Source organism: Nyctereutes procyonoides, unplaced genomic scaffold (genome assembly GCF_905146905.1).
Source record: "Nyctereutes procyonoides isolate TBG_1078 unplaced genomic scaffold, NYPRO_anot_genome, whole genome shotgun sequence".
Classification (NCBI taxonomy): Eukaryota; Metazoa; Chordata; class Mammalia; order Carnivora; family Canidae; genus Nyctereutes; species Nyctereutes procyonoides.
This window is the reverse complement of record NW_026575044.1, coordinates 26502630-26515463: the sequence shown is the minus strand read 5'-3', so window position 1 is coordinate 26515463 and position 12834 is coordinate 26502630. Positions and strand designations below refer to the sequence as shown.

The 12834-nt window shown below is 39.8% G+C and overlaps 1 protein-coding gene across 15 annotated transcripts in view; it reads left to right on the top strand.

The window, feature by feature from the left end:
* FHOD3 (formin homology 2 domain containing 3) overlaps nt 1-12834 on the top strand; it is a 463903-nt gene that overhangs the window by 262879 nt on the left and 188190 nt on the right. For all 15 annotated transcript variants that reach the window (XM_055324588.1, XM_055324589.1, XM_055324587.1 and 12 more), the window contains one exon: nt 6891-6985. In XM_055324588.1, the coding sequence (XP_055180563.1) occupies nt 6891-6985 (95 nt within the window). The remainder of the gene's footprint in view (nt 1-6890; nt 6986-12834) is intronic.

The following is a 12834-nucleotide window of genomic DNA, read 5'->3' as shown; positions in this document are numbered from 1 at the left end:
TTTGGTAATCCATCGGACTGGTAGACTGAAAATCAGCAAAGCTGTGGAGGAACTAAACAGCTCCCCTAGCCAACCAGCTCTAATTGAGATTCTTAGCACACTCTACCAACCACAGCAGAGTATCCATACTCTTCAAGTGTGCATAAAATATTCACCAAGACAGACTGCATCCTGGGTCATAAGACAGACCATAGCAAATTTAAAAGAAAACCATATGATAGGTTTTCTGACCATAATGGAATAAAGCTATAAATAACCAAGATAACGGGAATATTTCCATATGCCTAGTAATTAAACATCATTCTTTTTAAGTAATCCGTGTATTGAAGAGAACTTCTCAATGGAAATGGGAAAGTATTTCGAAATAAGTTGGAAATGCAAAATAATCACAAATTGTGAGATGCAACTGAAGTAATGCATGGCGAGAAACTTTTAGGATTATATGCTTATATTAGAAAAAAAATAATAATACAAACATTCACTGTAGAAAACCAGAATAAGAAAAACCGGAGCAAGTAGAAGAAATAATAGAGTAGAAATTAGTGAAATTGAAGACAGAAAAATAATAAGGAAAAAAAATCAGTGAAACAGAAAGATAAATTTTTGAAAGAAAAATGGCCAGCAATAATGATGGAAGAAAAAAAAGACACTATTTGCCAACATCTGGAATGAAGAGAGGAGGATATCATGGTAGACCCCACAGACATTAAATGAGTAATAGAATACTATAAACTATTCTAAGCACATAAAATTGAAACCTTAGATGAAAAGGACCAATTCCTTAAAAGCCACACGCTACCATTGCTCATGAAAGATGAAATGGATAACCTGATTAGCCTATTTTAACTATTCTTAATAGTGTCTACTGAAGAAATTTAATTTGCAGTTACCAGTCTTCTTAAAAAGGAATCTCCAGGCCCAAGTAGTTTCCTGGTGAATATGAACATTTAAAGACAAAATAAAACCAATTTTTATACAATCTCTTTCAGAAAGTAGAAGCAGAGGGAATGCTTCCCAAAATGCTTCATTTGATAAGGCCAGAATTACAATGATATGAGATGAGACAAAGATAGGGTACTACAGACCAGTATCTTTGATGAACCAAGAAGCAAAAATCCTTAGCAAATATTAGTAAATGCAGAAATATATAAAAAGAATGATGCACCATGGCCAAGAGGGGAATACAAGCCTAGTTCAAATATCTGAATATCTGTGTAACCTGCCACATTAACAGTATGAAGAGAAACCACATGATAACATTAGTCGAAATAGAGAAAGCATTTGACAAATTCAGCATGCAGTTATTAAAGTTTTTAGCAAACTAGAAATTGGAGGGAACTTCTTTAACGAAGGGCAATGTAAAAAACCCTACAGTTAATATCATAACTGTGAAAGACTGTCTTCCCTGTTACTGAGAACAAGCAAGGGTGTTCACTTTTACCACTTCTGTTGAACATTGTACAAAATCATAACCATTGCAGTCAGGTGAGGGAGGAAAAGGAGAATATAGATTGGGAAGGAAGAAATGAAATTATTCTTAGTCACAGACAGCAGAATTGTCTAAGTAGAAAGTCTCCAAAATCTACAAAAACAAAACCTAAAATCTCCTAGAATTAATACATTTAACAAAGTTATAGGATACCTGGTCATCACACAAAAATGGATTTTTTTTTCAAAAATGGATTTTATTTGTTTGTTAGTAATAAACAGTTGAGAATAAAAAAGTTTTTAACGTATAATTTCTAATAGCTCCAAGAACTGTGAAAGACTTAAAATTTAGCAAAAAGTCACATACAGAATCTATAAATTACAAGGTGCTGATGAAAGCAATCAGATGATTTAAATTAACAAACATGATGGTTCATGGATTAGAAGAATCAGCATAGCAAAGATGTCAGTTCTCAGTTTATCTATAGATTTAATGTATTTCTTATAATACTTCCAGTAACATTTTTGGTAATTTAGACAAGCTGTTTCTAAAATTTATATGGGAAGGCCACGGAATAGGAATAGCCAGAAGAATTTTGAAAAAGAGTAAAAATTATAGGAATCATACTACCTGATTATAAATAAGACTTACTCTAAAACTATGGTAACCAAGATAGTGTGGTATTGGAAAAAGGGACAGACAGATGAATGAAATAGAGTCCAGAAATGGACCCACGCAAACAGAGCCAGTTGATTTTTTTTCCCCCAATTTTCAAAAGCAATTACATAAAAACACAACAATCTCTTCAAAAGGTGTTAGATCAAGTGGATATCTGTACGTTAAAAAAAATGAATCTCGGCCTAAACTTCACAATTTACACAAAGATTATCAATCACATATCTAAATAAGTAAAACTACAAAACTTATAGGGAAAAATACAGGAGAACATTTTTATGACGTGGCACAAGGCAGAGGGTCTGCTTTGTGTCTTTTAGATTCTTTCAGAGTATGCTTGGCTTCAGTAGATGGATCCACTTCATGGAGGTAGTTGATATGACATTCATTGAGCACTTACCTCTGAGTCAGGCATTGTTCTAACTCAATCCCTGCAACGCCCCTGTAAAATAGATACTACAATATTACTGTCTCACTTTTGAGAGGAGGAAACTGAAGCACAGATATTCCTAGGGATACCTAGAGTAAATTCCACCAGAGACAGAAGGACCAATGCTCTGGGCAGTCTGTTTTCAGACCCCGGCTGTTACCTACTACTCTGTTCTGACATCCTCATCTTTCTGATCCTTTTTGAAAATGCAGATCACTGGTTTTCATGGCTTCTGTGGCCCAGGCCATCTACCTTTTCTCTTTGTGTGAGTTTCATTCACTGGCCCACATTTAGGTTGGGTGGGTTTTTGAGGTTGAATTGGTGCAATATTAACCCACTTGAACCTATTTAGCGCCCTCTTGTGTCTGCAGTGGATTTGACAGGAAGCAGTGCTTCCGATTAGGGTCAGGGGACAAAAAAAAAAAAAAGATCTAGTGGGAAAGCTTTTGATGATCAAAATAGGACAAATCAGTGTGATCAGAAACTTGAATTCCATTAGACATGAGCTTTCTGGGAGAGTTATAGCCAGTGTGATTTGTTAATAAGAATACAATCCTGGAGGGAAGCTGGTCACAGAAAGCTTACAGAAATTCCAGTTGGTTTTTAAATCTCACTTTGCAGCCTTCTTTTGCAGCAGGGACTTGGATTTTGGGGCTTCCTTCTTCCCAGGGAAGTTAGGTGAAGACCTCCATTCCCAGCTTTTCAGCCTTAGAAGCAAGGTCCTCCCAAGGGATGCGTCTTCCCAAAGGCTGAATAGTAGGAGGCCTCCCTCATGCGTTAAGCTAATTTAGAAGAAAGTGTTAAAATCTGCCTCTGGATTTGCTTCTTCAACAGTAAACCTAGAATGGGAAAAGGACAGCGGGGCACACTCCTCTTCCCTGGAGATTTGCCTCTTTGTTTTGGGTGGGAGTGGATGGAGGAAAGGGTGGGGGAAAGGGGAAAGGAGGGGTGGTATGTGCTGAATTCTCAGAGCTATTCCCTGAAATGGGGAGGGGGTGTATCTTTCTGAAGGAGGGAGGAGGGATCCCTGGGTGGCGCAGCGGTTTGGCGGCTGCCTTTGGCCTAGGGCGCGATCCTGGAGAGATCCTGGAGACCGAGGATCGAATCCCACGTCCGGCTCCCTGCATGGAGCCTGCTTCTCCCTCTGCCTGTGTCTCTGCCTCCCCCCCCATAACTATCGTAAATAGAAAAAAAAAAAAAATGAAGGAGGGAGGAGCACATGGAGAGGGATAGGCTAGAAAAAGAATTCTGAAAACCAAGAAAAACCCCTAACACTTTGTTATATAGTCTTATTTTGTTCCCTTTTTGTATATTTATTTACTTTTCTATTATAGACATAATCAATGCCCCTAATGGAAAAAGACAAGAACAAAAGGAAAAAAAAAAAACCACATCCAAAGAATAGATATCCAATCGTAAGCTTAGTATTTCATGTGCTTTTCTTCCCTTGGATGCATGAAGATTTGGGTGTTCCATTGCATAATGTCATGTTTATAATTTTCTACTTTTTAATTATTTTATCAGAAACATTTTATGAGTTGGGACATAACCTATGTAGTCATTTACCAAAGCTGAGTTCTAGAACTATGATAGATATTTAGGTCCTGGTTAATTTTAATATTGCAGGTGACACTTCAGTGACTATTTGCTGCTGCTGCTGCTGCTTCCTACCCCCCCCCCCCGCTTTAACTTGGGGTTATTTCCTTAGGACAGATCCCTGAAATCACCAGTGAAATCACAGTGAAGAGCTCAGTGAGGAGTTTCAGGCTCCCCGTACGGACATAAAGGAGCCTGCCTGCCCTGACTGCAGGTGGACTCCATCCCTTGTTATCAGTGGGGTTTTTAGAGTACATTCCTATGCTTTTCAGAGCTTTGTTTTCATTTTTTTTCCTTCTGTCAAATGGGGGTAACAATATCCACTGCAGATAGCTATTGTATTAATAATGCATATAAAATGCCCTCTCAGAGCATGACATACAGTGGTCATTAAATAAATGGAAACAACTTAAAACACTTAAAGGCACTAAGGTAGCCTTCTTACATCATTTGTGTCAGTTTGCCTTGCCACTTGCAATGTGAGGTTACTTAACTCTCTAGTATTTGATACCTAATTATTTCTTTTTTAAAAAATCCTTTTACTGGTTTCACTGAAAATGCTACCTCACTATTGTTTTAATTTCTTTATTATAGTGATGATGGACAAATTTGTGTGTTATCATAAACAAGCTTGTCATCTCTCTTATGAAATGCTTTGATTTTTTTCTCTTGGTATTTAATATTTTCTTATCACTTTATGAATTATTTATACAATAAATTATCTAAACCTTTATCATATTTGCTGTTGTATATCCATTTATTATGTCTTTACATTAAACTTGAATTTTTTTGTATACAAGTTACACCTTTCTTATGAAAATGAGAAAGTGGTTGTAATTGTGATCTCTTCATTGTAAATTCTGTAGATGAATTTTTAGCCAGGTCTATATTTCTTGCAAACATGATGATATTATGTGTTCCTTTCCAACCATCCTACCTTTCATTAATTCTCATGTCTTTTAAATTTGCCTGAAATTCTTTTTTTTTAATTTTTTATTTATTTATGACAGTCACAGAGAGAGAGAGAGAGAGAGAGAGAGGGGCAGAGACACAGGCAGAGGGAGAAGCAGGCTCCATGCACCGGGAGCCTGACGTGGGATTTGATCCCGGGTCTCCAGGATCGCGCCCCGGGCCAAAGACAGGCGCCAAACCACTGCGCCACCCAGGGATCCCTTGCCTGAAATTCTGTAACAGCGCTAAATAATCATGGGGATTAGTGGACATCATCTTTTAGTTCTGATTTATATCTCCAGTACTTCATTATTAAATAGAATATAAATCTGTTATTTTCAAAAATACAGTGTTTGTTGTGTCAATATATTTTTTAAAATTTTGAGTTTTTTGCATATTTAAGAGCATCATTTTTCTCAACGATTATGTGGTTTTGTTTCATCTTTTTTGGCTAGAATAATATGTATTTTTTAACATCACAGATATATTTCTATTTTTGGAATTAGTGTATACTCACTATTTTGTGTTTTACTGTTTTCATTCAACACCATTTTTCTAAGACCTATGTCATAGAAACACGTGTTTGTGTGAGTGCACATGTATAATAAATAAAAGAATGGAAGATTGATCCATATATGAAGAATGATTATCCTTAAGTTATGGAATTATGAGTTATTTTCACTCTTCTGTATTTTCCAATTTTCTGCAATGAGATGTCCTACTGTGGCCAGGAAAAAAGTGTTGCCTAAAAGTATCAGTCCTGTGCCAATTAATTATGGGTGAGAGAAGATTTAGGAGGTCACACATGATTTAAGAAAGCCTATTTATGTGGTATATGTAACTTCTGTTTATTATCTAGAATCTAAATGGTTTTTTATAATACAGGAACTGAAAAATTAGAATTAATCTTTTATTAAATAATAGTGAAAGGGAATATAAGGGAAGGGAGAAGAAATGTGTGGGAAATATCAGAAAGGGAGACAGAACATAGAGACTCCTAACTCTGGGAAACGAATAGGGGTGGTGGAAGGGGAGGAGGGCAGGGGGTGGGTGAATGGATGATGGGCACTGAGGGGGGCACTTGACAGGATGAGCACTGGGTGTTATTCTGTATGTTGGTAAATTGAACACCAATAAAAAATAAATTTATTAAAAAAAAGTAGTAACATGACTGTATTTTCTTTTTGGTGAATGAAAATAATATGTAGTGACTGTCTTTTCCCTAGCTAGGAATCCGGGACTTGGTTTCTGACAGATGATTTTTTTCATGCTTTCTGACTTTTTTTTTTTTTTTTTTATAATCTGAAGTCTTTTAAAGGAGTTACAAATAATAAAACAATTTATCTCTTATCTAAGGGGTCAAAAATATATGAGCCCAGGTGGTTCCATAGCATCTGAGACCTGCCAGGTTGTTTTTAAAAACCCGATTTTTCCTCTTGGTCCCAGTAGGAGGTCACAATCCAGACACCGTCCGAGGGATATTGTTGCCCCGTCTGGGACTGCACACAGATATAGAAACATAAAAACATGCACTTATAGATCAAGACACACAGAAACAACAATCACTGGATTTGGTACCTTAATTGCATCTTCCAGACACCAGGAATAGCCCTTGCTTCCTCTGCCATGGTTAACACTTTCTCTCTGAGATGAGATTTAACTAATTTCAGAGCTCAGGAAAACTCTTCAAATTTGGTTTGTGACACACGGTGTACTTAAAGTATGAAAATCTCAACTGACATGATCACTGAAGATTACATGTACGTATAAAACCATAATGTCTCCTCCTTTTTCTCCTCTCTTCTGTAGCTTTGGGCCAGATTATGTTGTATGTGGATGGGATGAATGGAGTAATAAACCACAATGAAACGATTCAGTGGCTGTACACTCTCATTGGGTCAAAGGTAAGAGAAGGTTTTAGTTGAACATTTTATTCAGTTTGCATGTCATATACCTTTCTTTTTATTCTCCTCTCTGAGAAAGGAGAAATTCTATTCAGCTTGGTTTCAAGCCCTGTAATAGTACAAATGAGGACTACTGTTTTATGGATTCAAAAATACACTCAAATTGCAAAAAGGTTTTAAATTTCTAATGCATTTTATATTTCCTCGTTTTAAGCTTTGATTCTTCCAGCACCTCTGGTTTTTAATACTTAATTAAAAGATTGTACCATAGACAGTATCAATCTTAACTGCTCTACCTTGTCTTCATATGCGCTCAGTTATTTAAAGACATATTTATGTGTTGTACATATGTATATGCTTATTCCTGTATGTGGTTAAAGGAATTTGAGACCACCTTTCAACTCTACCATCAGTTATAAAAGTAACTAACATTTAGTAATGATTGACCAGGCACCAGGCACCATTGTAGGTGCTTTACAAGCATTACCTTCTTTGATCCATATAAGACCGTGATAGGATAAGTAACATTACCCCATTTTGTAGTTGAGAAAGTAGTGCTTAGTTATGAGAATCCTCTGACTTCCCCCATGGATCTTGGCACATGGTGACTCTATCTAGGCATGGTGTGGCGTGCTCCACTAAGGAAACAGACCTACCTGCCACTTGATGTATATCGGCAGCTGGGAAAGGCTCTGGTGTGGTCTTCTCTGGGTTCTCAGGTGGGGCCATGGGAGACCCGGGTGGAGGGGGCGATTGAGGATGAGTAAGAAGGGATCCTGTCCTGAGCAGGGGCAAATGAACCAAGGCTGGAGTGTGGCCAGCTTTTGGGATGAGGGTAGGGTGGGGCATCATGGAGGAGATCTAAGCGGCTGTAGTGGGGGCAACAGGGTCAGGCAGAGTGGCGTCTGCAGGCCTGGCTGGGGGACCCGAACCTGACCTACACAGATCACAGAATCACCACAGCGTTCTCAGGTGGTCCCTGGAGAGCATGTAGTTCACACAAACTTTTCCCCACCCCCATACTTGCTTCCATACCTAGTTTGGCAAACCTGTCAAGGCTGGTGTGCCCTCGCATTGAGCTCACTGTGGTGAGGCCCATCCCTTGGCCTGATGTCTGCCATTACCTGCTTCCCAAAGACTCTGCTGTGCTTTGAGAGGGCTCAGCCCTGTTTTGACTGTGTGGAGAACAGATCCCATTTGAGTTTCATTATCCTTTCAGATTTCCAGAGTCCCAGTGATGGTGCCCTTGTGTCGTGGGGAGACCCTTTTCTCTGTGAGGGGGATGGATATGCAGGATTCCTTGGGTCCCAGACCCATGCTCGACCCTTATATCGCCTTCGCAATTTTGCTTCTTCTCACATTACTGATGATAGACCGCCCCCCATTTCATACTAGAAATAGAAACAGCTTTTCTCAGAAGACTGACAATCTTTCCTTCTCTCTCTCTCTCTCACCCTCCCTCCCTCCCTCCCTCCCTCCCTCTCTCATATTTGGCTTTGTTTCCTGTGGAAAATGGAAATGACTCTATTTACAAACTGCTGTGGGTGACCTTCGATGCTGAATGAAATGCTGGCTTTGCCAGGTTGAATTAGCCAGGCTGAGGGAAGATTGATATCTCATATCCTGTTTCAGTGTTTTCTGTGTTTTCCTTATGCTGGGAGCCCTCCTCAACCTTCGTTCATTTGGATGCTCCTCCCTTCCCAAGGCTCCCTGGATTGTCTCAAGGGCTTCATGGTGTAGGGATATGCACAGAGATTCTGCAGTAGAAACGGACTTTTGGTACATTTTGGAGATGAATAAAATCTTTGGGGGCGCCTGAGTGGCTCAGTCGGTTAAGCATCTGACTTTTGATTTTGGCTCAGGTCATGATCTCAGGGTCATGAGGCTGAGCCCTTCATTGGGCTCCACACTGGGCATGGAGTCTGCTTATATTCTTTTTCCCCTCCTCCCTTCCCCCACCTCAAAAAAATAATCTTTGTACCATTATTATAGCCATGATAAAACACCAATAGCCAGCCCTATTTTTCTTAAATAAAACCTGACATACTTACAGTAGGAAAAGTGACAGTCTTTTAGCTCATCAGCAGGAAGAGGAGAGTGTGAGGGCAAAATCTAGGTGGTGGGACAGGAGGAAAGAAGGGAGGAAACAAAGGGAGAGACCCCAGGGGAAGAAAAGAAAAAGAGAAGAGAAAAAGGAAACAGGACCAACAGAGATCATTTCTCTGCTTAGTCAATGGGAGGAGAGCTCAGAGTCTCCTGGGTTGCAGTATCATCCTGCCGATGTTTCTTAGAAATCATTCTTTTAAGGAAAGCAATTGAAAGGGAACCCTCTATTGCATTTCTAAATAGCATGGAGAAATCATAAAATTAAAAGCATTCAAGAATGAGTTTATAGGAATTATGCACCCTCAGCATACACATGCCCGTGACCCTGGGCATCTCTCCCCAGGGCTTTGTCTGAGGTGGGGTGTTCTCCTCCTTCCCAGCTGTGGATCAGTGCTGGTTTGCTTCTCCATCTTTCATTTCCCAAAGTTGAGTCCATAATAGTCTCCAGCTCCTGTGTTCAACGCTGAGCCAGTCACTATGAGAGCTAGAAAATAGAGCCAATGGTCGGCCTGAGCCTTGGAGCCTACAGTGTTGTGAAGAAGGATGACTATGGGTGACACCATAGCCCATGTTCCTTCACTCTATTGTCAGATAAAGGTCCCGCTTTGTCCTACAGGGTGTACTTGGCTCCAGGCTAGTGGTCGAAAGTCAACAGTGGCAGCAGCCACCAAACAGATTTTTGGTATCGTTCTAATGAGATCACCTCTTCTTGCAAAACCAGTAACAGTGGCCCCTGACATTGCCCCCCTCATTCCCATGTTTGGATAGTGAGGAATCTACGAGAAGCATAGCTGCCCCGACCTGAAGCCCTTAGGTTTTGAGAAGGAAGCTACTATCCCCTCCTTATGTGTAGGTTTTCCCAGTTCAAATTAAGAAATCAGGAAAGCCAGAGGTCCTAGGGCTTTCTTTTGACTAAAAGTCTGATTTCTCAGAACCTAAAAGATTTACCTTAAGATCCTGCTCTTTTTGCCTTAAACAGGCACAGAGTTGATAAATGAAATCTTGGGTTAAAGAAACCTTCCTTGTCATTCTGTTTTCATAATTCTTCATTTTCCTCCCATGAAAGGCAACAAGATGTGATTTTGCAGCCTGCCAGAGGGTCATTATGCAATGCATATTTGCAGATATTTGAGACTCCTAGCCAGAGGAGAAAATGATGCATTTGCAGCCAAATAATCACTTTTTTAAAGAAAGAAAAAAGTGTTTTCAATAAAGTGTTTCACTTTATTTACAAAATCCAGTCTTTAAACTCCCCAGTTAGAGGTGAGAAGCAGATGCCCATCCCATGACTTCTCACACAGTGTGGAGGGTTTTTTTCCTCTGGAAGTCTAATTAATTGGGGCAAAATGATTCAGCTTGTACAGCCTGGCCTGTCGTCACTCTAACACAGTCTGTCTCTCTGTATGAATCCCCTTCTGGCCCACTGAGGAGGCCCCAGGGTCCCCCACCTCCTTGTGGGTTCTCCAGGGATGCTTCCAGATGCGGTCATGGAATCTGCACTCTCTGGATTTCTGTCTACCTTGGCTCACCCTGCTGTCTCTCATTTTCTGTCAGCCCTGTGGAATCTAATTTTTTCCGGCTATGCCCCAGGTTGCTGATCACGGATCTCTAGACTTCTTTTGGGCCTGAGTGGGGATAGATATGCTTGCACAGTATCAAAACTGTGAGGTGGTGACACCTGGTCACAAGTTGCAGTAGAAACAGAGTAATGGAAATATGGGGACATTCTGAGGAAAAGCCTCCTTGGTTTGGGTTTCTGGATATGGGTAAATAAAAGCAGTAATCTGATATCAGAAAGGGAGACAGAACATAAAGACTCCTAACTCTGGGAAACCAACTAGGGGTGGTGGAAGGGGAGGAGGGCGGGGGGTGGGGGTGAATGGGTGACGGGCACTGAGGGAGGCACTTGACTGGATGAACACTGGGTGTTATTCTGTATGTTGGCAAATTGAACACCAATAAAAAATAAATTTATAATAAAATAAATAAAATAAAATAAAATAAAATAAAATAAAATAAAATAAAATAAAATAAAATAAAAGCAGTAATCAAAGATAGAGTCATGGTTTTGAATCAGGGTAGCCAGGACTATGGTGTGGCCCCTGGCAGGAATAGAAAAGTTGGATATTGGGATTTATTGGCAGGAATACTTTGACACATTGGTTTTGAGGTGAAGGTAGTGTCCACAAGAAGGGTTAAGCCAGTGTCTCCATGATGTCAGTTGCTCCAGGAAGAGGAAAGGAGATTCAGTGAGACTTTTGGTCTCAGGTCATAGGCATGTCACTGCTGTGTGATCCATTCAGAAATGCCCCACATGTGAGTGAGTCTGAAGCTCTTTTTGAATTACAGAACATAAAACAATCCTGGCCTTGAAGAGATGGCAAGATCTTGTTATCTGACATTCACCAGCTACCTTCTTGACATTTCTAGAGGCAGAGTGAGAGCCATTGTTGGATCCTGGAGTCCGTGGGAAGCCTTCCTTCCTTCCTGGAACCTGCATCCACCTCTCTGACGTTAACCAAACACTATGTACTGCTTTTTGGAGCAACACACCCTCATATCCCCCTGGAAGCTCTTTGAGTATTTAAAGGCCGTTAACATGTCATCTTGTCCAAGCCAAGCTTGATGGTTTCCACAGATAGTCCTTGGTGACCTAATTTGCAATTCCTCATCATGCTGGATACAGCGTCATTCTTCCACAAATCCCCTTTCAATTCATTAGGCTTCTCAGCAGCAGCTCTGGGTGCTGGCTCAAATCAGACTGATAATGGACTAAACTTCCCAGGAGTTTTTTGTTTGTTTTTATACATCCATATTTGCCAGTTTCTTCCATTTTGCATCTCTGTGATTGATTCACATCTAAATGCAGGACTTTGCATTTGTTCCCACTGATACCAGGTCAGAGTTCTGGACTCAAGATTATTTTGCATTTTGCTTTGTCCATTCATCACATTAACTGTTAATTCTAGTTTTGCTTAACATAAATTTAATAAGCAGATCTTCTCTTTCATTAACCAAAATGTCAACATAGGCAAGGAATGAATAAGCCAGTGAATAAAGCTTGCAGGTTGACACTCATCAGTCATTTTAAGGCCATTTTGTTGCAGTTAGGGGGAAGGCACCCAATTCTGATCATCGAGTCTTGTTTCTTCGTTGAGTTCTAAGGCCAAAAGTCAAGGTTTGCTGCATCTGCTATTAATTGCAGAGCTCTGAGACCAAATACACCTGTGTGATCCTTTGGGCAGACTATTTTTTCATCTATAAAATGGGGCTAATTATCTATAAAATGGAGATGATAATAATGGTGAAGAATACGTAAAACACTAATTATTGTGCCTGGTGTTGTGAGCTAACGTCTCTACCCACAATTTCTACCAACTTCCCGTTTAAAAAAGGGAGATATGCTCAGCTTGCTAGAACTTGCTCACCTGGAAACTGCTGGTTCCAGGTGTTCCCCTCTTTTCTGAGTGCTTATAAGACTTTCATCCAGGAAGCCTTTGGAGCATATTGCCAGGGATCAATCAAGGATTTAATAAAGTGTGGGATATCAATTTTCTACTTCATCTGTAATCCTTTTTCTGAAAATTGGGACATTAACTTTGCATTGTTTGAGGCGCCTGTATTGTAAATTCTCAGAACAGCAAATATGCTCACCTATTCTTATTAGAATGATGAGGGATTGTATTAATTAACATGTTTAAATGTAAAAACTGAAATTGAATTGCCATGTTGAGAAGTCATTA